Below are 25,175 nucleotides of genomic sequence, written 5' to 3'. Positions count from 1 at the left end.
GATCTCATCAATGTGTACAAGTATCTGAAGGGGGAGTGTCAAGAGGATGAGGCCAGCCTCTTCTCCGTGGTGCCCAGCAACAGGACAAGAGGCAACAGGCAGAAACTGAACCACAGGAAGTTCCATCTGAACCTGAGAAAAAACTTCTTGACTGTGAGGGTGCCAGAGAATTGGACCAGGTTGCCCAGAGAGGTAGTGGAGTCTCCTTCGCTGGAGATATTCAAAAGCCGTCTGGATGTGATCCTGGGCAGTATGCTGTAGAGGACCCTGCCTGAGCAGGGAGGTTGGACTAGATGATCTCCAGAGGTCCCTTCCAACCTAAACGATTCTGTGATTCTGTGATTCTGTGGTTCTGTGACTTCTCTGTCTCTTTCAAAGCTTCTTTTCCTGTCTGTGTGTGTGTGTTTGTTTGTATTCTTTAAAATATATCCCTGTTTTATTCCATTTTTATATGTCATACCCAAGTTTTAAGATTTTTTTATAGAGTGCAAATACTGGGTTTATTTCCCTGCTCTGTACTAGAAGGGCATTATGCCAAATTACTCTCTCCTGTCACCCTTGTGATGAGTACTGTATCCCAAAAAAGGTCATCTGTAAAACTCATAGAATCAAAATTGTAGATCCAAAGACTGGGCTTGGAATCAAATTTGGATGTAGGTCATTTAGCAGTAAACGTACTTGTTCATTCCAAAGCTGCCGTTATAGACTCCCATAAAAAAGAAGATGTAAGAAAAATAGGCAAGGGAAGTAGCCAGATAAATATGTGAAGTCATAAGTAAAAAGAAGTCACAATCAGTGAATACAGTGGAATCACTGAATAGCTAATTATTTGATAACGTTTTCTTGCCTACATTTTTTGTTAATAGGTGTAACAATAATATTAACTAGATAACACATTCTCAAAGATACCAGTTTTTTATAAGGAAAGCACAAAAAGGGTCTTACCTTCCACGGTATAGCCAACTATGCAATTGCAATAACAAAAATAGACTTTCTAACCTATTTTGGGGATTACTGTTTCAGCTAGCGAGTAGGAAGCTGGAAATCATGACATATTTACAGGAAGTAGTGAGACTGCTGTGTCCTTCCATTGCGTTCGCCATGTACTGGCAACGATATATTCCTATGTTTCAGTTAGGGCTAGAACCAAATACACGCCAAAGGAGACAGGGAGATTTGGCTTCACCGTGCAAGAGGGCAATCGTCCTTTTCCCTAGGCTGTGGGCCTTTTGGTGGCTCTGTCCCTGTTAAAGCTATATACTTAGAAGGTTTTGCTAGAAAGTCTCACCATTCTGTTCAGAAGGTTTATCTGACATGACACATGTGGCTGTTGAAAGGGAATCTTTCTTCCTTTCTGGATCTGAAAGTATCAGAGTAATCAGAGTAGAGCAGAGAAGACATGGCAGAAATATTTTGTAGTTATTTGTACATAGTAATTTTCTTTTTGTGTGTGTGTATCATCCTGGCATAATTTTAATGGTTGGTAAAAAAATCCATTTACATGTGTATTTCCACTTATTTATACATGGTTTTTTTTCCACTGAACCTTCTGAAAATATGATACGTCATCAATTCATTTTCCTTAAAGCGCGGAAGTATTTTAAAATTATTTTCTATTTAAAAAGTAGGCAAAAAAATTGCTTCCTTTTTACAGATGCCAGAGATGTGGTGCCTTTCCTGTTCCTTGTATGTCAAAATGTAGGATCTCCATATGGTTCACAAAACTGATGAAGTAGTAGAATGAAATGCTTTTGCTGTGTTTTTGGTGAAGTTTGATAATAAAGATGCAGGGTAGTCAGCAAAAAATTTTGAAATGGTTCAGTGGTCCAGGAGGATTGAGAACTACTAAACTACTAAAAAAAAAAAGCAGGAAAATTACAGGAAAAAAATAACTGAACTAAACATTAACATGAACAGATGGTTATTTCAGAAACAAGGACAGCCCCATACAATCTGAGAAGAGAGTAGGTCAGAAGGATGATCAGACCTGGAATTTTTGTAATAGTGTTTACTGGAGGGGTAGATGTTAGACTGATATGCTAGTATGGTCACAACCTACTTAAATGCTGTGTGAAACTAAATATGGCCACAACTTAGCGGTTCAGTCTTGTGTGTGCTTACCTTTTTATGTGACCTGTACCGTCTGCTGTATTTCCTATGCAGAATATACCAGAGCATCTTTGATTTTGCCAGTTAGTTACTCTCATGACAGAGCACTGCATGCTCTCCTGCTGACTAATTGGTGTTTCAACCTTTGGCTGATTGCCAGTCACCTAGACTAGGTGCTCAACTAAGATCATTGGCTGTGTCATTTAGCGCTAGGCAAGCCCCTTGCAACTATGCTGCTAATTGTATATGTGTTCAACATCCTTAAGACTGCTAATTACAATCTAATTTGCTGATACAAGACTGAAATGGTTTTGCACTATTTCCTTCCTAAATGGCAGATGCAAAACTACCAGCTGAAACTTGTAGAAAGAAATTTCTACCAAGAAATAAATTTTAGCTTTCATTCTGATTCTGCCATGCATGAACTACTTAACATGCATTATATATGAAAATTTAGTCCACATTTAATACAGTACTTAGGCACCAACTGAAGAAGAACTGAGGTCTAAAATAGCAATGTCAGCATACAGGAATTACTTAATTTTAGCCTGTCTTACATGGCATAAAATATAATATAATGATATTGGGACTTAATGAAACTCATTTTAGGCACCCAAATGGCTGAAGGCCTTCTGTGTGCATGTGTAGAAAGGTAACAATCTGACCAAATCTACTCAATAGTCTACATGGGTTCCAGCCTTTAAGACTATGGCTGAAGATGGAGCTTTCCATTGTCAGGAGGCCTGACTGATGCTGAAAGGAAAAAGAAGGTAACCTTAGAATCCTGGAACTGAGATGTGAAAGATCAACTTTGTCTGCACTTCAAGGAACATTTAGTTACCTAGCATGCAGATATATTAATCTTCTATCTATATTATAAATAAATTATAAATCATTATATTAAGTCCATTATAAAAACATTAATAAACTGATTTCTTTTTTGGTGGGGCAGCATTCTGATGCCAATATATTGGCATGGTATGGTTCAGAGACTGTTCACAGTGTTGCTTCGTAGCATCTGGCTTTCTCCACAGTAGAGATATAAGCCTTCACTGCAATTTGAGTGGTAGAGACCAGGGTTTTCACAGCTGGAGGCTGTAATCTCAAACCTTTTTTCTATGTTTTGGCTACAAATTCACCTGTAAATACCATAAAGTCTATCATGCCATGTCAGGAATATCTGCTAGCTATTAAACATCCTCTCATATTTTGATGATGGTATTACCAAATAGATATAAATAAGTTTTGAGCATCATCCTTCCATGTTAACATTAGGAATCAACCACATAGGTCCACCATGCTAATGAAACAAAGAGTCTAATAGACTTATTCCACAAATTATGGTTTCTGTTTTTGTTCAATGTTAGAAGCTGCTACAGCCACAGCAGAAATTTACCTTAAGAACACCGTTAGCTGAGGAAAAATAGCTTCTTCAAATTCGTAAAACAATGCTATTTTTTACTATATGAGTACTGACAGAAAGACCTTGCATTTCTCCTTTATATGAAGGCAAATCAGTCAGGAATTAGGGGAGGAGACTCTAAAGAAACAAATTGTTTTGTCTTTGTGTTGCATATTTAGTGAGTTTTTTTACTACTTCAGTCATTTTCATTAATATAAATAAAGCTTCTCTTTTTTTTATCTAAATCTTACTTCTCCCCAAGGCCTCTTTGCAAATACAGTAACACTTCAGCAAGGGGTAATTGAAGCTGCAGCACATTTACAGCAAAATGCCATTTTTAAAGGGTGTAATGAAACATACTGCAGAGGCTAGTTTTTTAAATTCATTGTGTGGAAAGTGATTCCCTGTAGGGATGGGAGACCTGAGGATTTAGGACTATATCATATTGGCTGCCACTTCTTCAGCCCCCTAGGCAATAGCTTTCCACAGTAAACTTTGGTTTCGTTTGACCGTAAAAAACCCTACTATTCAAAAAGAGAACATTCTGAGAAACTCAAGGAAAAAGAAAATAAGTGGAATGCCCCAAAAAATTGCAATAGAAATGTCTCTGGTTCCATATCAAGAGCAGCTTCCACCAACTCTTCTTCTGGGACATCTACTCCAAATACGTACCAGCCTAAGCCTCACTTCAGTTCTGCTGCTGATCTTGTCCAGGCACACCCCCAGCCTCTCCTAAGGCAATGAGATAATGAGATGTAGCTGAAGTGAAGACATTTTCCAGAGAAGAAAGAAATAGCTTCCAAAATTTTAACATGCTTTTTATGTTTTATACTTTCATTTTTCTATTTTCATAGAGCGTTCTTTCCTTTTTTACAAAAGCCGTCTTTGATACCGGTTTTAACCATTCAGTATTTTAGTCTAGAGCCAGCTAATTATTTCCTTACTGGACTGCAAAAGTCAGCAGTGATTAGCAAAAACTTGGTACCACAACAAAATCATACCCACTTTCATTAACTTAAATGCTTCAGTTCAGTAAAATTTTTTTCTGTTGCCTCTGCTCACTCTTGGAGTCACTGGTATATAACCCACTTTTTGTGGTTGTAGATCTGTAGCAAGATTAGATACACCAATTAGTCAGGTAAGAAAATGATAGGTATTCTGATTTTCTAAGGGGGATATTGTTTTTTCCTAAAAAAAAAGATGCATATATGCTGGATTTCGTATAGTATAGAGGAAGAATTTCTGAAAGTCAAATGATACGTATAACAGACAGTGGTGACTTTCATACTGCAGAGATGGCCAGGAAGAATTAATTTTTTGTGAGCATCAGCAATGCTTTTTTTTTTTCCTTTTTAAAACCAGTTCGGACAATAAGATCAATGGATATATAATATTTTACTTGCACTAGCATAATAATCTGTACGTTAGTAATGGCTGACCAAGACTGGAAAGAAATCTGTATGAGAAAACTATAAACTGTCTTTGCACAGTCTGATAAGGTTTGAGGGGTAAATTTGCGCCTTGTGACTTTGGGAAATATCCGTGATTGCAGTGAGGGACTGTCTGCAAGGAGTGGTGGGCCAGTAGCATCTATACAGAAGGAGCAGATGAAGCTCATTAGAAGATAAAAGGCAGAAGATAAGCATCTTACTACTACATGCATTTAGGCCCATTCACAGTTGAAAATAATGCAAACATGCAAAAAATGGTGTGTGCCTACATTGCTGTTCAGGCCATTGGCCTGGATCTGGTCTTTGATCAAACAGCACTACTAACTGGTCACACTCAAAATTCACTCTGCCTCTAGTTTATGAAATAGTCTGTGCCCAGGCAACCACTAGGTAACATCAGCCATGTTCTGCCTTGTGATAATTTGGAAAAAAAATGGTGTTTCATTGTTGGCAATATCTCCCATCACCAATACCAATATCACACTCTCCTTTCTAAAGCATTGGGAAAACACTAGTGGTTGCCATATTAAGGATTTGCCAGAATTTGTTTCATTCTGTAACCTCTTAGGTGTTTGCTATTGCCTCTCAGCTAAGATATGGCGTCTGACTGAGCACTGTCTCAGGTAGACGTTTGTTACGTTGAATTAAAAAATAAGACTATTTACACTAATGCGATCACTGACCACCTCTCAGCTGAGACAGTGTTTTGTGAATCCACCTTTCCGCTGCAACTGAATGCGTGAGCATTTCTTGCAATTTCAGCAGAAGGTGAAACATTAATTTACCTTCAGTGGTGTTTTGAACCTACCTTTTTTCTTTGCCCTAAAACGGAGTGCACATAGGTAATTGCCCCTTAAAAGGTGGACACATTTGGATTTTTAAATTTATGAGTACAAGTACCTCACATATTTCAAGTGTTCATCACAGGTCCAAGACTGGATAGTTTGGTATATTAGTCTGTTATCTATCTTACAAATGAAGTAAAATCTCCACCACTGTAGGCGTAGCGAAAATGAGCTATTTTAATATAGTAATAAATTAATTTTATTTTGATATCAATACCAAGTAGTCTTATATCATCAATTTACAGCTTTCCTTCCTTTTCTCATCATCTCCCAGACACCTTCAAACCTTTTAAACTCCTCTTTCCAGTCTGTTTTTACGCACATTAAAAAACATTCTTTTTTTTTTCGCAGCGTCACAAGGCTTGACTCCTACAACTAGATTTTATAAGCGTTAATCTTCTACACATATTTGTAATGCAAACATATTGATCACCAATAAAATGAAACAATGTTAAAAATAACTAACATTTGCCACACTGAAATTTCTGGATACCTTCTATGTTTCATTAAAAATTTTGGTAGATTATCAGATAACTTCGTGTGGGATATGTTGAGATTTTGAAGCTGACTGATGAACGTGTGTATGTATGTCAGACGTATTGTAGGACTGATAGGTTGGATGTTGCGTTGAGATGTGACCTAAGTTGGATGATATAGTGCAACTTTTGCATTACCACTTTAATCACTCTGTGTGTGATCAGTTGAATGTCACCAGCAGACAAAAGGAGAGAAGCTACTTCGTAGTCTACTAGCTGATTTAGGACAGAGTTCAAGTTTGGGGGGTCTGGCTTCAGCCACTAGGCTACTCCTCTACGTAGCCTCCTGTTTGCTCCTTTGGAAGGCTTAACTTCCATAAATATCTTATCTGTAAAATCTCTGCACAAACTGAATGAGTCTTATGATTTTTAATGTATTCTTTTCAACATATTTCATTAACACAAATTAAAAAAATGTATTCTAAATAAAATGCAGAGTAAAAGCTATTTGGCAAAACTATTTGCTTAATGTAGTAGCTTCATTTCTACGTATTCTTTTTCTTCCATTAGTTTCTTTCTTTTGCCTCAAATTGAAATAGAAAATCAAATATATTTCAATTATCCTTTTATGATTCAATTCCTGATCTTATTAACATAGCAGCTGCATTAAATGCTATTCACATTGGTGCTTTAGCTTAAATGCTAGAAGCCCAAAATACAGAATAAATTCTGAACTGGCAGACTAGTGCAGTGATTTTTCCAGAGCTGCCTGTACTACCGCTAAACTAGATCTCGGCTGAAAGTGAAGAAGAAAAAAAATTTTTTTCATTCAGAGCTAGACAAGTTGTCAGTGTAGAAAAGCAAAAGGATAGTTCTCTGTAAGTTTTTTGGGAAGGATAAAGAAACGGATCATAACATCATCTCATTTGTTAAGCTTTCAGCCAAAACCCTCTAGAATTTTTACGGTCATTAGTGGTGAGATCACTTTGTTCTTTCAAGTTGAGACATTTACAAAACATATGTTTTCTTCTTCTGTTTTTAGCACAAGAAGAATGGGCCACAACCCGTTCCAGCCTAAAGGCACCACCTCCAAGGTCAGCCAGAGGGGGTTACAGGGAACACCCCTATGGTAGATATTGAAGGTCTTCCTCATCTGTGACCTCATCACAAAGACAATTAATAGCCTGTGGTCTCCACATAAACAGCAACAAGACAAGTAATAGTCCATTTCTTTTCTATCCTAGGAATTACTGCTCATTATTATCCTATGTACTACCTGTATTTCCTATAACATTGGAGTGACATTGGCATTAGTATTATTTTATAACACGGACTTAAAAAACAAAAACAAAAAATCTTTGGCAAGCACTGTCTATAAACCATTCAAAGATGATGTTTTGTTGGTTGTATTCATTGCTGTGTGTAACTTAAAAAGCATGACACTGTTACAGATCTTGAGTCTCTCTACATACTAGCTAAGACGGAGTTTTTGTTTAGGGTTGCTAAAAGACTGTAATATGATTCTTTTTTTTTTTCCTCTTTTTATTTGAACCAGACAATAATCAAGCTGTAGATAAGATGTTTTAACCTGTCTTTTTTAATATATGTTAGTTCAGATTAAGATGTTCGATATTAAGTTTGTAAATTTAATTTTAAATGCTGTTTTAATGGGGTTGAAAACAAGCAGCTACTGTATGTATGTAGCTAACTGAATTTGTTCAGTGTTTTAACCTGTATTTGTTAAAAAAAAAATCACATAAAGTTCCATGTGTAAGCTTCTCTAAATAGGAAACCATAATTTTGTCAAATATGTTTGCCATAATTTGTCAATAAAGCTGAAACCTTTTGTAACAAACTAAATTTGGAATTACTTGTTTTCTAGCTTTAAATGCCTGCTTTATTTCTTTTTCAAGAGATGCCTAAAATGTTTTATATATAAAAATTACAAAAATGAACCCAAGCCTGTTTTAAGATTTTTTGTGTAAGACTTTAAAAGTTGTATTAATAACTTCTGGTTGTTAAATAATTTAAAAGTTAACAAACTAAACTGTTACATGAGTCATGGTTAGTATCCACTAATGTATAACATGTTAATGGAAAAAAATGCTTTAGAACAATAAATGGATTTTAAACTATCCTCTAAGCTTGATCTTGCTAAACACAAACTCTGATTGACTTGTTTGTATTAGCATGTCTCTCGTGAGAATGTAATGGAGTTTAAAGAGGTAAGATTACCACTTACCACTGTTAGACTGTCTAAATGCTAGTTCTTCAACCTTTGAGTTTCCCCGCACATTAAATATCCCATTCAACATGTAAGCATTGCATAGATTCACATATTTGTTTTCACTCAGAGGAGTGCGTTGACTGCATTTTCGTAGTATATAACAATTTGTCTTGATAAACAAGTCATCAGTGTCACTGCCCACTTGTTGGTACTCAACTTCAAAAACTTTATTTGTAATTTTCAGTGCTAAATATCACCGCCCTTGAAGGCAGTTTAGAGGGCTGATATTTCTTTTGAGACTATCAGATTGATGGCTGATGATTATTAAGGAAATATGTCGCAGGACTCAAAGGATGACTAAACGTTAAACAGGTAACACTAATAGTAACTCTGTAATTTTGAGTATGCAACAGTAATGTTAAATATTCTCAGTTATTAAGTTACTGATAGTTAAAAAAGTAAACCTACCAAAAGATAACAAATAGGTATATAGGCTATTAAAACAACTAATTAACATTAACTAGTGACAACAGAATTATTCTACAATACATAACCCTCAAGGTAATAAACAGAACTAAAATTAACAATAACAGTAATGCAACTCTTGCTAACAACAAATATATAACCTCAATTTTGATGAAGAAAGAACAGAAGACTTGATGGCAGGGATACCAAAACTGTTAATCCTTTAAATACAGTTTTTTTGTTTACAGTGGCTTTTTGTCAATGTGATTGGTTTACTTTTTTGATGAGAATAACTAGAGGCCTATTACTGTTCAGTTTGTGAACAAAATCTCTTCCAGCTGGAGTTGCATGCTAACTCTTTTTGAATACTTTATGAAGCATATGTTTTATCATTTGAATCTGAAATGTTAAAGTGAATTTAGTAGGCTACATGATGGTTACATTGAGTTTATTCTGTCTCACTATTTCAGGGACTCACAGGCTTTGGACAGCTAAGCAGCAGATCTGCTAAGAAGTGTTCAGGTAAGCTCTACCACATCTCAGGGTTTTTTTCTTAATTCACATTTTATATGTGCATTTGTTTTTACTGACACATGGGAACATGTTCAGCTAGAGGTTTTAAAAAAACAATTATTTCCAGCTATGTTTCCTTGCCTAACAGGAACATGATTATGGCATAATGCAAATCAAAGCATTTGCTTTTATATCGTATGTTACCTTTTAGCTTAATGAAAGAAGTCCTGTAGTGCAGCATCTTAATGGGAAATATTAAGATTGTATACTTTATAACTGGTCCTTGGAGAAAACAAGAGCTCATGTTTATTAAAAGCATATCTAAATTTCAGAGGCAAACAAGTCCCATGACATAGAAAAATACAAATACTAGCTTACCTGTTGTTTTTCAAAATGTGCATCATTTCTTTGTATGACGAAAGTATCGATAGAGAAACAGGGAGTTTGTTATATATTCTTTTGCTTAGGAGCTATTTCTGTGTTATACTTTAGAACAGCATACATATTAGTAACATTACCATCCAATGGCATGGATCAAGGCATAACTTTCTGCATTTTTCTGTTAAAGATATTTAAAGATAAAGCTGTATTTTGAATAACCTTGTTACATGGACTTCAGATTGTGTGTGCGATTTTGGACTGAAGACAAATATCACTGATGGAAACATCAAACTCCAACTCAGATAAGACTTTGTCCACCCACCCGGAAGGGTTGACCTAATCACAATACAAAATGCACAGATTCTCTTGTAGTCTCATGGTTGTTAAACTAGATAACAGTTAATAAACAAAACCTATGGTATTACACCAGACACGTTTGTTACTGTGATATCTTTTCCTGTGATTGTGTCCTGATTGATTTAAAGTCTTCCAACTATCAGTGTACTCAACATTTACTTAAAAGGCACAAGCTGCGTTATATAACAAGATAAAAAGGGCTTAATTTTGCCTTTGCCTTAAGAACCTTTATAAATTGATTTGATTTATGTGGTATAGCCTCTCTACAGGCCAAAATGATATAACATGGCTTTAGGATTTGTCTTCACCTTACCTTTACATCATTTTGAGTATACCACTATAGTAAAAAGCTTCCATTTACGTATAGTTTGTATAGTCATATAAATGTGCTTTAGTCAGCATATTGTACTTCTATACAGATAGGAAGAATACACACTTTGGGTGTAAATATGCTTTCATACTGGTATGACCATGGTTACACATTGTTGTACATTAAGAATTTTATTATATAAGTATTGCAGGAAAATATCATATGCCTTACTAATGTGATTATCTACACAAAACTGTGAGCAAACTGCACTTGATGTAAGTGAGTTTACACTCAAGTGAGTGTAAGTGTAAGTTAGAGAGAAAAGTATGTAAAATAAATTTCTCACTTGTGGATGAGATTTTTGTATGAGGGTAACTGATGTAAACTCTTTGAGGATGTACTCCAGTAAATACTGTTTTATAGCAGAACAGTGTCCTCTAATATCATTGTCTCAAAGTCCCCTTTAACAGCTGCTATTTGTGTAGAACAAAAGAGGTACAGAACAAGTCAGAAAAATGATACGTTGTAACATATTCTTATAAGAGAATTATTTCGAAAAAAATAGGATAATAAGTCAGTGCATGCAACTGTTTATGCAAATATGAGTTCTAGTGACTCTCAGAAGATTAGTATCAAAAATTTCCATGACTGCATGTAGTAGTCTATCTTAACTAAAAAGTATATTTCATCTCAATTTCTGAAGAAGTTTTACGGTTAATCAACTGTATCTTCTTAATAAAAAATCCATCTTCTTCCTAATTTATGAAAGAGCAACCAGGGAATTTGGTTATTCTAATTAGCAGTCATCATTAGGTCTTACATGATGTATTCCGCACATCCACCAAACAGCCAGGTCAGCCATAATCCCGAGGTCCTGAAAATTTACAGACATCATCAGAAAGCACAGAAAGTCACTTATGTTACTGGTAATTCCAAGACACCAAGTCACCAGACAAACATGTTTTATTTAGATGAATTTGCATACTGATTACTTTTCTTTGTAATAGGAAGAAAAACAAGTATTAATTGTTAAAACAAAGAGTAAGTAACACATAAAAATACATGTTACAGGAGCTGAAAAACTTCTGTTAAAACCTTTCTAAGAGTTTATTTCCAAGCTGATCTCGTCTATAGAGCAGCTTAATCTTTAAAAGAAATTGGTGCATTGTATCTTTCAATATTTAAAATAGTAAAATATATTATTTTACAGGATTACGTGAAAATAATCCTAACTCTATCTCCAAGACACTGAACTAAAAAGTCTTTTTATTGTTTTCTTTTTAAATTGAGTTGTCTGTCCTTTTAAAACACTCTTGTTCCTTGAGATAGAAATAATATATGCACACCTAGGTAGAAATCTTTATTGCCTTAGTTAGGTAGACTATTGTATCATAAATGCAAGCAACATACATTCCAAAAATTAATTATTTTAAATAGAATCAATGAGCCTGTTGGAATTGATGATTTATGGAGGTGGCATATGCAACATTTGAATGTTTGCATTGTTGAAATGGTGATCAGATAGTGGAGTGGATGGCACAGTGATAGAATTTGTAACTCCTTATGTCTACTCAAGCAACTTCACTTTCTAGAGATTTACTGCAAGGGTTGGAAGTAATGTTCAAGTCTATCTAGGTGCAGAGTTAGAAGAAAGCTCCAAGGGATTGTCACCTGCTGGAGCAGAACCAGCAGAGCTGCACCACCAATGGCTGTCTTCTGGGAAAGTAACTGAGGTGGAAACATTGCACTTCTGGAGTGTTTTGTTCAGCAGACTTGTTGCAAGAACTTGGGAGTCATTATAACTGAAAGAATTAGATATCCCTCAATCAGCAGCCTTTATCAGAAAATGGACTAGCACTGTGTAACTCTTTCTTTCTATACAGCTTACAGTGTTTGAACATGATGTTAAATCTTCATGTGTATAAACTGAGAACTTTAGGAAGTACGGTACACCTGATCTCATCTCAAAGGATATTTGGAAAGTTCTAGCTTACTGAGGTCCTCCACCTCCATTCAGAATAATGGTACTATAGCCATAAAGCTAGGAGACATTCCCTACTGCACGTGCCCCGTTCAGTCTATAACCCTGGAATAATTGCTCTGTTATGCTTGAATATGTGATAACTTCCAAATTCAGTAACATGGATGTTAGCAGAAGTGAGTGACTGCATATAAAACAGATCAGTGTGGCTACAGTAGCTCTAAAGGAATGGATGTGAAGACCTAGTCACTAAGTAATGCAGGCTGGAAAATTTTACGTCTCCCTATTGCTAGGGAACCAGCCAGATCCCCACCACACTGAGATATCGAGCTGAGTATCTGAAATTTAGTATAGCACCCAAGTTAACTTTAGAATCAGGATAACGAACATATGTGGGTGCACCAGTTAAAAGGCTTGACATTTTAGCATAAGAATGTGGATTTATGATAGCACTCGTGAGATAACATCTAGGATTATAGTCTGGGATTTATGATAGCACTCGTGAAATAACATCTAGGATTATAGTCTGAAGGTTAAAGTTAAGAAGAAGGAAGTGATCTATGTTGTTCAAATAAAATGAGATTTGGTTGATGTTAGTGATATATTGCCTCTATATTTAGCAGTGGGAGTGTTGTTTTGTGTATTGCCTTTCTAAGTTATATCTGAAGTTTTGGAAGAGTCAAATAATGCAGTTGCAAAGTTAACAGAGACAGCAGAGGAAAAGCATAGAAAGTTGAGCTAAATGTTGAGGAGAAAAATTATTTGTTAACATTTGAAAGAAGAATGCAAGTCAGTAAAGCAGAGAAACCTTAGAAAGCTTCCCGTATTGTATTTTGATGCCGAAGCAAGCTAAATCAAGGTTATATAAAGAATAAATAGGGATACCATCATTACACATCAATGTTCTCCATATAACCTACTATTAATTAGCAGTACCTCTTGCTCTCTATAAGCAGCCGCTGCATTTCCTATCTTTTATGCAAAATATGATTGAAAATGAAAAGATAAGAGTGGAGAGATTCTCCAGAAATTTCCTAAGCCACTATATATTTTGACAGAAAATTATGTCTTTCCTGAAACACTGTGACAAATACCCAAACCTAAACTGAAGATTATAATCTCACTGCAGCATATGTTTATTAATCAACTTCACAGACCTGAAAGGTAATACATTTCCTCCCATCAGTATAATCTGAATTCTCTAACAATGCTGTAGAACTTGTAAATGGCTCAAGAATGCAATAAGACAAAGTGCTTTAAGAAAGTGTTCATAAAATCGGAGTCATAGAGTAGTAGATTATAAATTCATCCTATATTATAAAGAATATATCATATTCCATGCCCACATCAAAATATGTGTATTTTTAGGGTTCAGGAGAGCAAACTTCGTTTGTAAATGAATGTTATTAATGTAGGAATTCAAAAACTTAATTTCATGACAACATTACAAAGTTTTTTACAAAGAAATTGAAAAATTTTTAGTATACAGAAACTGAAAATGCTGGATACAATTAAAGATATGTCAAAAGGATGACACCATCCTTATAACTGTTTCACGTAACCCTCTATTGTCAAAATATTAGGCAATGGACAAAAAGAACTCAAATAAATAAGCAAAATCACAACAAAAAATAGAGCAATATTTGAATGCTCACCAGAAAAATAAACCCAATTTACTCAAGTTTACTTTCTTTCATCAAAAAACTCTAGATGCATTTTGTGACCTCTATGAGCTATTAGAACCTAGGATTTATTAACAAGGGTATTCAATCTTGTCTTATTATATTGGTTTATGAAGTTAGAAAAGGTACACAGGTAGCTTTCTCAGACCAGTTAAGGCTTGAAAGACAGTCACCATACACCACTCTGTATCGTTATCTAACTACATTTTCCCAATCATTATTGTTGCCCGTTAGGACCTGAGTAAAGGCCCTTTGAAACCGTTAAGTCTTTCCTTTGACTTCAGTTGGTTTTGTTTCTGGTCCTGTAGGTTAGATGCTAACATTCACTTGGAGACATTAAGGAAAACAATTCCCACCAGTAGATTTTTTGGTCTATGTAGATATTAGAAAAATGTTGAGCTTTGCTCATGAATATGTTAATGCTTGGCAGTGAAGATGCTGTATGTAGTATTTGATTTTTAAAGCTGTGGAATCTAAAGACAAACTGGTTCCCAGTACGAGTACATAAAAGATTTTCAGTCCATTCCTGATCTCTGGTTGACTAAGTCATTTACTATAATGCAGTAGAACATTTTAAAATTTTCGAAATAGGTCTCTAAATCATGCATTTATGGAACAAATGTTATTTTCTCAAACAGGAGGAAACTATGTTAACTTAAGCATAAGAAATCCCAGTTTCTAAACATCTACTGAAAATGTACCACTGTTTCAAAGGCTTGCTTTCCTTATAAAATTCCTAATAAAAGGCTTTATTTAGTGGTTATTGAAAGGCATAAATGCTTCTATTCCTAAGAAAATTGAATCATCTTTGAAATCTAGGGGTTTTTTGCCAGAGAACAAGATTTCTTGAGAAAGCAATTTCAGACACTCCTATTTCAAATCTATAAATCAGAAGGAAGGTTTATAAGAGGAAGATCACACTCATGCTATCTTGTTATGGGACAAGCATTCATATTTTACAAGAAAAAAAATGAAAGAAGAGGCTGTGTAAAAGTTATTTTTTAAATCCTGCCTGTGCCCAGAGAAGTTGCCAAGATACAGTGCAGAAATTGTCAGAACTTTCTGATGTCTTTTAGCAACATTTGGATTTACAATTAGCATAATGGAAATGCTTCAGTGCCCTGATAAGAGTAGAATTAATTTTGAAAACAATATTTCTTATTTCTTCTTATTGCTGTTGTGCAATGCCCCATTGATTTAATTGAGGTATAGTTCCTTATTGCAGACAAAATATAGGTGACAAAGTGTGAGAGTACCTGCTTATATCATGTCTTGCCCTGTTCTTGCAGTGCTAGATGCATTAGCTGATGATGGATGACTTACTTATAGGAAAACAGTGGATGCATTTGTTACACTCCCCCATGTTACAGGACCTTCACACTGTGTTATCCATAACAAGTCAGAGATGATGAGAGCAAAACTGCTGAGCTGTTCATTTATGACTTCTTAGCATTCTGGGGGATTTTTCTTTACTTCTGAAGAGTAAACGGAACAAAATGTGAGGATATTTCGTGTTATGGTTTACTGCATTCACTTATGACTCCATATTTATTACTCATCTAGTAATTTATACTTGTTCTTGGATATAACAGTCTTGTACGGACACTGTTAAGATCTGGCACATGCAGCTTCTTTCTTTTTTCTTCTTCTCTTTCCCCCTGCCCTTCTCCTTCCCAGAAGATGGTTCATATAGCTACCTTAGCTAGAGAGATAATCAAAGACACTGTCACTCAAATGAAATGCTACTATTCTCTGATAAAATATAGACCTCAGCCGTATTAGAATCCAGGATGCAAAGATATAAACTGGCAAGAATGCTCTGTTAGGTTGGATTCAGTTAATCAAGATAGTTTTTTGATAGAGAATTCAATCCTGCCAATCTTACTCAGGTTTCACTCCCTAAAAGCCCATGCTGATATCAAGGAAAGTTGTGCTGGAGTGAAAAGGGAATGTGAAATTCAGAATTTGATCTGCAGTCATTTTTATTGTTTAATTAAACTTAAACAGAACAAGTATCTGTTAAGGACTGAATTGTGTCATTCGAGCTGTTGTGCTGCTTAGTGGGCAATGTAAAACAGCCTTGACCCGGGAAGAGCACTTCAAGAAGCTGCAGCCTTTCACAGTGCTACTTAATGAATGTGAGAAATGGCCGTGCAGGGCCATCCGTTACAAGAGAACAGATTACTTGTCTCCTGTGCCAGCTGCAGTCATAGGCGACCGAGAGATGCCTATGACCTCTGCTTGTCCCTGGCTGCATTCATTCATTTCTTGTTGCTAATTTTAGTTGTCAATGTGAAATAATGATTGCAGCTCTCTGAGAAAGACGGTTACTGTGATTGGTCCTTCACCCCCATGCAAGTGTATGCAGCTTTGCAAGGGGCATCATAGTATAACCCAGACTGAAAGTGTTGCGCATAGAAAATGGAGTTGTTATAGTAGCAATAGTACGATGTTACTTTTCATGTTGTCAGAAATAATTTTCCCACGTGCAAGAAAGATATTCTGTTGAAGATATTCACCTAGGACTATCAGTGACTCCAAATCTCAACTTAGCAACTAAGTTCATCCATTTATGATCATTACCACTTTATTTTCACAGAGCAAGAACTAGCAAATAACTTTCTGAATGAGGCACACAGCTTTTCAAACAGTCCCTACTGACAGTGTTGTTCAACTCATTTGCAGATCTGAGCAAAAGAGGACTGCTTGCTAGACTGAAAACATCTGTGGGATATACTCTTAAGGGAGTCCAGTGCTCGTTTGAAAGAAAGACTGCTAACCATTGCTATAACAGCAACGATATTGCGTAGCTCTTATAAAGCTCAAATAGATGCTACAAAACTTAAAAATTTAGTTGCATAGAACTCAAAAAGCTTTTTGAAGGAAGTAAGTATTATAATCTCTGTCTGGGTAGCAGAGAATTTGAGAAGCAGAGAAGTTAAGTGATTTGACTAAGGTCACCCAGCAGATTAGAGATATGCAATAGAATGTAATTAGGAAAACAGCAGGTGAAGGTAAGAAGTTACATTAGACAGTGAATATTTTCAGCTGTTTTTGGTTTTGTTCTCAGGTTTTAAGAACTAGAACTGGGCTTTACTAGACACCTGGATAAAGCGGCTAGTAGAATGTGTGCATATAGTGCACATATATACACATGCAAAAATTTACATTGAAGAAGCCTATTATTATTATTATATTTTGCCATTTGCATTATAGCTGTATTTCCTGGTAAGTTTCTCACAGTCTATGTCTTTGATGAACAAGAAATACGTATCATACCACCGGTAGGGCATTGAGAATCTTGATAATACCTAATACCTCCCCAACAGCAATGGGCACAATAGGATTGGACCCTAGAAACCCACCCATAAATTATGAAACGTTATAGTCCTGACAATTTTAGAAATATCAACTTCAATTTTTCACCATTTTAGGGGTACTTTTGGACTAATTCTTTTTCTGTTTGCTTTTGAATTCTGCTCAGTTAGATTAATGGAAATAAGACATATGGCTTTGTAACAGAGTCAATTAAAAATAACCCTAAGAATATATTTAAGGATTTATAAAATAGATTTTTATATAAAATCATTTTATATCAAGTTCTTCGTTTGGACTCGTCTGGATGACTCACACTCATTCAAAACTCTCACAGATAAAATATAGAACTCCAAAACTTATTACACGGCTTTAATCTGTCGTGCATCCATTTCTGTCCTTTACTTTGTAAATGTACTCTTGGCAGAGTTAGTAATATTATCTACCATTAAGATCATCAGTACTTTGCAACTGCAAACTGTAAATGTAACTGCATTTTCTTCAAATGAAATTTGCCATGATGGATATCTGCTCAAACTGAAGACTTGGGCTGAAATGCCAAACAGTTCAGAAAAATACATGGGTTTTGTCATTTAAAAAATAATTAAAGTTTCTCTTTATCAACAAATGCCTGTGAAAATATCTTGCAAAATATGCATTGCAGTATATTCTTGGCTGGCTTCTAGTATATGAGAATGCAAGAACTGCCTTCTTTTGTCAGATCCTGAGTCCATACTGGCCAGTATCCTTTTTCTAGCAGGTCTGGAAATGGATGCTTGGGGTACGTGGTAGAGGGGTCGGGGAGGGTGAGAGGTAATATGCAGAACATTATAAGTTCTATCTATATTAGTAAATTGAACAATGCCAGGAAAAGTTCCTAGATGGTGGGAGGTGATCCTCTGTACTGGTAAACTCTCGTAAATATCCTTGCCACAGTTTTGGTCTGGATTATCAAGAACTCCATGAGACAATTCCCAGACACAATCTGAGAACTATCACAAGTGAGGAACCAATACCAGTGACTGTTTTGCGTGATACCACCCTGTTTTAAAGGGTAGAATAGCTTAAAATATGGACATGAAGCTATTCCATGCCAGTTATCTTCAGCCCCAGTCATATTTAATTCACTAGAAGACATATAGCCAAGAATAATACTCTCTCTGACTTACCTTCCCTGTGCCTGTATTTTTAACAGCATTGTCTGGTGTAATGCACAAATGGGCAACTGTGATAATGTATAATGGTTGTGTACCCAGATAGGCTCGTACCTATAGAATTGCTGCCCAGCATACTTCCAGGTGCTGGAGGCCGTGCAGTGATTGGAATTACAAGAAAACTGGAGGTAGCTTCTTGGTCACACAGCTGAGTTTGAGGAAGACGGAGGAATGGGTTATTCTCTATCAGAATCTCTTTGTGTGATGGTAGGCAAATAGCTCATACTAAAAGCCCATTAATATTGTGTTTCTTATTTTCTTGAGGCCTTATAAGAAGACTTGGGGTCTGATTTTCACTTCTAATTGCAAGTGCTATCATTAGGAGTTGTGCTTGAATATACAAAGTGCTATATAAGGTTACGTATTTTAAAAATCAAGCCTTGGGCATCCTGGATTATGTAGCAGCCATTAATGTTTTATTTTAAATTCTGAAATACAATTATAAAAATTAGTCACACTGTTGAAGTATTCATATTATAGCCAAAGAAAGATGAGTAGGGGATTCGTAATTCTGCCACGAAAAATTAAGGATTTGGGTAGAGTTAAGAAAATAAAGAAAGAAACACTTTGAATAATTAGGATAAAAGAAATATTGAATAGTTGTTCTTTCAGTGTAGTTTCTTGTGTACAAAAATCAAGGAGAAAACTGTTCTCAACCATTTAAAGACTACATCAAAATGAAAATATGAAAAGAACTAAATTAAGGTTTCACTTACCTGTAATTCATGTTTATTTAACTTCTAAGCGTTTGGCTTATTTAAACCACTGCTTTTGCAAGATTGACACTTAGACCTACCTAATACTTTCCATCCAACAAAAATGTCTTCAGGTTTATGGGAGGGTTTACAGAGTTTACAAGTTGAGGGTTCCTGCCATTTGTAACAACTTGCATTTGGCAGAGGGATTCTCCTGAAGGTCCCAGAAAAGCTTTTTGCCACTGTCATGAAAATCTATTCGTTTTGGGATACGTCATAAGCCATCGAAAAAATTGACCGTTACCAACTCAGTGAACCTGCTAGAAACTGTCCTAGAATATTCCCCCATCTCACTCCCTGCAACCTCACTGATCTTTTTTTTTTTTTTTTAAATGTGGAGTTACATTACTGTGGGATCAGGGAGCTTTTGAGTCAGCTAGTTCAAAACATTCATCAGCTGGTTTCAAACATCTAACTTTTGCCACCACAGATAAAAGCCTAGGATACCTGTACCTTCAATGGGGTATTCCTTGCTTCGAGAAAAATAATTTAGAATACCTAAGGTTAGTACTCCAAAACACTCTCCAGGTGTACCTTCTTCTCTCCATTGGCTAGCTGAGAAGACTAACTTCAGCATCTAAATGAACCCCTTCCTCTTCTGCCTAAATATTCAAATTACCTCTTGATGCACTGATTTTAATAAGAGCTCTTTTTAATTAGCCTTTCTTAGACCGGATTATGTTAATAATGTCACACAGACTAACCCTTTGTCCCAAAAATGCTGTGTGACACTACACAAGCCATTTAACTTAAAATATTACTATATGGCAACTAATTCTGTTTTCCCTATTGAATATGTGTGCCCAACTTTGTCTTGATTTTCAGAATTTTGGGGCCCTTCCTTAGAGAATGTCTAGTGTTCAGTACCCCTTGCCTGGTGCTCCGGGAGCTGAGAGTATTCAACATCATTTGAAATAAATTGGTGCGATGTGAAGGACTGAGCCTCAGGCTGGGGCTTTCCACAGCCCAGGACCTGCCGTTAGCACCCTCTGTAGCCTAGGACATGTCAGGACTCAGACTCATTCCAGCATATCAGGTGAGCTGCAGTATCTCTCTCTATGTTTTTGGTCTATGTCAAATGTGAGATAATTCAGCTTACCTCAGTGTGCAAAAGCGAGGGTCATGTTAAACTGTTCCACCTAATTAGGTTTGCCACTGGTTGAGAGCTCTTACACAGCTACCGGTGATGCATAGTACTTTGAGACAGGACAGGTTGATAATGTATCTAAGTTCTTACACTCTCTTTCTGTAGTAAAGAAAGATAATATTTAACCACCTTTCTCACAGAAGTAACATAAAATAATCAAACTGTCTATTTCTGCACTAAATTGAACACAGCAATGATACTTTTAAAAATGGCAAGTGTGTTCTGAGAAATAATCTCCTTTTTGAATGTGGATGTGGTAACTCATTGAGACAACCATGTTAAAAAACAAATGTTGGAAATTCTGGGGGTTTTTGCTTTATTTTCCCAGTTGTCCCACTTGTTGTCCAGTTGTATTGTTTCCAATAGAAAACTCTTTGTACCTTCACCAGGATGATGCGAACATACACTTATTAGTGTTCACAGGGTTCAGTTACTATAACATTGTTACTCGTAACAGTAGACAATGAAAATCTGTGAGAAAGTAGATAATTGTGTACGGTGAAAGTCTGGATAGAAAACAGTAAACAAAAAACAGAGTCATACCACTAGTGTTTGGGACAGACCTAAGTATTTACTTTAAACTCATATCCTGAATAAGTTAGCTCTTGTGGAGAGAAATTAGGAAAAGGTCCTATAATTAAAGGCTGTGTCCTCATCTATATACCTAAGGGACAGAATCAAACTATATTGGAAAACATAAATCTCACATTTGCTAAATCTGTCAACCTAAATACTTACACATTGCTTGTGTTTTTTAATTTTTTTAATTTTTTAATTTTTTTTAATTTTTTAAATTTTTTTTAATTTTTTTAATTATGTAATTATTTCCAATTGGTATATGGGAAATGGAAGGAGGACAGTGTTGCTATTCACACTGTATCACAGTGGATGCTACTGAATAGAACCAAATTTTCCTCTGGTAGTTTTGTTGTTGATTTGCTTGCTTTTTTTTGCTCATTGAAGGAATAAGATTTTCTTAGGAGAAGGCACTTCTATCAATAATCATCAACATTTTCAAAACAGAAATTAAAAATTGCCAGCTATATCTGAGCATCAAAGACATATCTCTGTTTTCGAAAGTGCTGAGTAGCTTGCTGCTGTCCTGTCACTAGCCTGCACTTCAGGATGTCAAAAATCAGGAGTCACCACTGGCACACAAATAAGGATCTAAATACCCTTACAACGTTACCTTTTGAACATATTGTCTTGCACCTTCATATAGATGTTATGGAAATTAATAATGTACCAATTTTGAGACAGCTGGCTGGTGTTAATGAAAGCCAGAGAAGTATTGAAAATATATCTATTATCTTCATATTTCACTAATGGCTTACATTGCGGCTGAAGTGAACCTACTTTATTTTTCTCAAAGCATCCCTAATGGCTGGGATGTTTTGCTATATGCATACAATATAGTGATGGTCTATGGAAATAGGCAAGCAAGTAAGAAGATAATTTGGATAAATACATACTTTAATCTAAAGGTAGAAAGAGTGAATAGCTGGGGAGCATTCACCTTGAACCTGTTAGATTTAAGACAGTGCTGACCAAGCTATTAGTAAATACATTAAGCTGTTGGTTAATCATAGATCTTACCAGTGAGTTCATCTGAAACCCTTCCTGAGCATGTAAGTCCAAGTGAGTAAGAGCACTGATACAGAGCTTATAAATGCTTACTTAGGATTGTATATAGCCTTTAGTCTGTGTCCTGAATTCTCCCTTCCCTCAGTCCTATATTATTTTGAACCTTCATTGACAGAACACCTGGCCTTTATAGTCTACCTGACTCCACTCAACATTAGATCCTGATTAAATGCACTTCTCCTTCTGTGTATCTAAAGTGACCAACCAAAGAAGTTGTGTTCTTCAGATATGAAATGGCTTTTTATTACTGAAGCCTGCAGTGCAGATCAATGGCTGTTATGCAATAATATAAGAGGACATAAAACTGAAAGGACATCAGAAGATAGAAGTGTATCCAGCTTCCCAGAGCATTTGAATTGCCTCTCATGAAGTCAGATGTCACTGAAATAGTAGTTCAGTGTTTTATACGTTCCCCTGTAGTGGCTGTGCTCTTCCATAGCACTAGCTGCTGAAAGCATCAGTCACAAAGTCTGTAACATACAATTTAATGCAGGATTCTTCCATTAAAGAAGTTAGCTGTTAAGGTTCACACTGACTTTCTTGCTAGCTCTGAGGCCAGCCTACCTGTTGAGGACACAGTACTCTCTCCTTGAGAAAAGAATTGCTGTCTTACTCTTCCTCCTGGAGCAGAGAGGAAATACAGCATGAGTATGCATCTGGAGTCATGTACAACAAGAGTGTAAATGAAACACAAGACAGCCTTGTTCAAACCGGATTTTAAAAAAAAAAGTCAAGTAATAATATTTGAGAAATAAAAGTCTGTCGCCATCCTAAAATGCTTCTAAATGTGCAGTAATGCTATAAAAAATGCTTTTATTTACTACAAATAATAAAACTGTAGCATTAAACTAATCAAATTCAAATCAGTTCAACTGCATCATTTTCGGTGAAGAGGTTCTTCTGAAACGCAAAATGAACTCCAAAATGGAAGGCTCATTGCTTCCTAATCAAAAGCAGTCAGCTTTAAACACCAGCCAGTCAGGTGATACGTTTGTCATTTCTCAACGGCACTCTTAGAGGAAAGTTGTCAAGAAGACTTGACAGCCTTTAAACTTCCCAGAGCATTTTTGTCTGTTTATGAACCTCATGTTGATCTACTAAAACTACTGGGAGGATGGGAGGAGAGACATAGTAACAGCAGTTCTATTAAAATACATTTGCAGCCATGAATGTCAAGCAGAGTTTATGGTGTGAAAAAATGAATAGTTCCTGAAAAGAAATTTTCAGCACCCCTCAAGTACGGTTCTTTCTTGTCTAATTGTGTCCAGCTATTTTGGGAGACTAAGGAATGTCAATGATTAATTGCCTAGGTGTCGGAGAACTACAGGCTTGTAGTTCATCATTAAAAGCCAGAGATCAGGGAGTCTGAATTAAAATGGGAAGCTCCGAATGAATATATTACTGCTATATACAATTAACAGCACAAGCCAGAAATTATTTACTTTCTTGATTTAGAACAATGGCAGCTCTCCAGTGAAAGCATATTTACAGTAATTTTACGCTGCTCTCCACAGGCTTTGTGCAAAAGGGAGAGAGACAAATTAATACACACCAAGGCAGCAATACAGAATCCTGTCTTTGAACTGTTCTTTCCTTTTAATTAGCATGAGCTCTTCTAAATAGCAGAAAGAGTTATGAGTAGGTGGAGATCATCTAGGTTACTGAGGGCAAATTATTCTCAGAGGAATAACTTTGCAATTTGAGGAACAGAGTCTGCCCTTTATGTAACTTAAGATGACCAGGTCTTCTCTGTTTTAACCCAGGCATGAACAGCAATTGCAAGACAGCTAACCTGAAGACGCTCAGCTGGGTTTTGCTACATGAAGGTCTCGTTTCCCTTCCTTTGGCAATTACACCAACGTCCTGGAAGAACTGTCTAATGCTGACTAATGTCTTCTATTTTACATCTACAAGTATGGGACTCTACAGGTATTTTAGTAATTTTTGGTAGTGGTGGTAGTCCCATTATGTTTCTGAGGTTTTTAAACCGCTTCTTGGAGTTTATTTGTCTTATAACTCAGAGTATAAAAGTAGCCCCATAAACATTAATTGAACAGCCATTAAGCAGTATGGCTGTTTGTTTTGGGTTGATAGAGGACATAAAGCTTCATACCCTGTGGTGGAAAACAATTAGATCTGATAATGAACATGCTATTAAATATACCATTACCAGACTTCTATCAGTTTAACTTTACAAAATAGCAACCAGCTGTAGCCAAACCATACAGAAGTGATAGAAAGTAATATTTTAATTGTCATGTCATAGCCTGTTATAAGTGTTGTAGAGTTTCTAATGCTTTATGCTAATGACAGTGACTAATGGTAGTCATTATCTCCATTCATTCTCATAAAAACATTTCCTCAAGAGAGGCTGATCACAACTAGAATACTATTTAAAATTAAACTGTGTTTTTCTAAAATAGAGAGTATAAAAACATTTAAATACCAAGAGGTTGGCTAGCTAATTTATTTTGTTTTTAGTATGTTTGACAACTGCAGCTGTTGTTAACCGTGCCATGAGTTGAACTGATAATCCTTTTTAGAAATGTGTTTGGCATACTAACATGCATATACATGTTGTGTCTTTGTGTGCTCTCTGCAGAGTGGGATAAAAGGTGAACCTCGTAATGGCCAGAAGCTGTGACCAGAAAAAATCTGGCACTGCCCCTGTGGAGGCTTAATATTGAGAATATTGAATTTCCTCATCCATTTCTTATTTCAGTTATGAATTCTGCTTACTTGACAGGTACAGAGCACTTCATTATGTGCAGGAGCAGAAATGCTTAAATGGATGAAGCAGCTATTTACGTCTGATAGGAGCTAAGTGGGACATTAAATTAATGCCAAACAAGTGAGTGCTCATTTTAGTTTCATTATAAATGGCTGCAGCATAGCAGTAAT

General features: G+C 35.9%; 1 protein-coding gene across 6 annotated transcripts in view; it reads left to right on the top strand.

Moving 5' to 3' along the window:
- The window catches only part of KHDRBS2 (KH RNA binding domain containing, signal transduction associated 2), a 420,341-nt gene that overhangs the window by 381,397 nt on the left and 13,769 nt on the right, over positions 1-25,175 (top strand). For 4 of the 6 annotated variants that reach the window (XM_068937468.1, XM_068937466.1, XM_068937464.1 and 1 more), the window contains exons 9-12: positions 7,326-7,499; positions 9,446-9,497; positions 24,038-24,203; positions 25,021-25,125. In XM_068937468.1, the coding sequence (XP_068793569.1) occupies positions 7,326-7,423 (98 nt within the window). In that variant the 3' untranslated portion in view covers positions 7,424-7,499; positions 9,446-9,497; positions 24,038-24,203; positions 25,021-25,125. Of the gene's footprint in view, positions 1-7,325; positions 7,500-9,445; positions 9,498-20,308; positions 20,520-24,037; positions 24,204-25,020; positions 25,126-25,175 lie in introns of all 6 variants that reach the window. The other 2 variants (XM_068937465.1, XM_068937467.1) reach the window with 2 other exon arrangements.

This window comes from Struthio camelus, chromosome 3, assembly GCF_040807025.1.
Source record: "Struthio camelus isolate bStrCam1 chromosome 3, bStrCam1.hap1, whole genome shotgun sequence".
NCBI lineage: Eukaryota > Metazoa > Chordata > Aves > Struthioniformes > Struthionidae > Struthio > Struthio camelus.
This window is presented reverse-complemented; position numbering and strand designations above follow the sequence as displayed.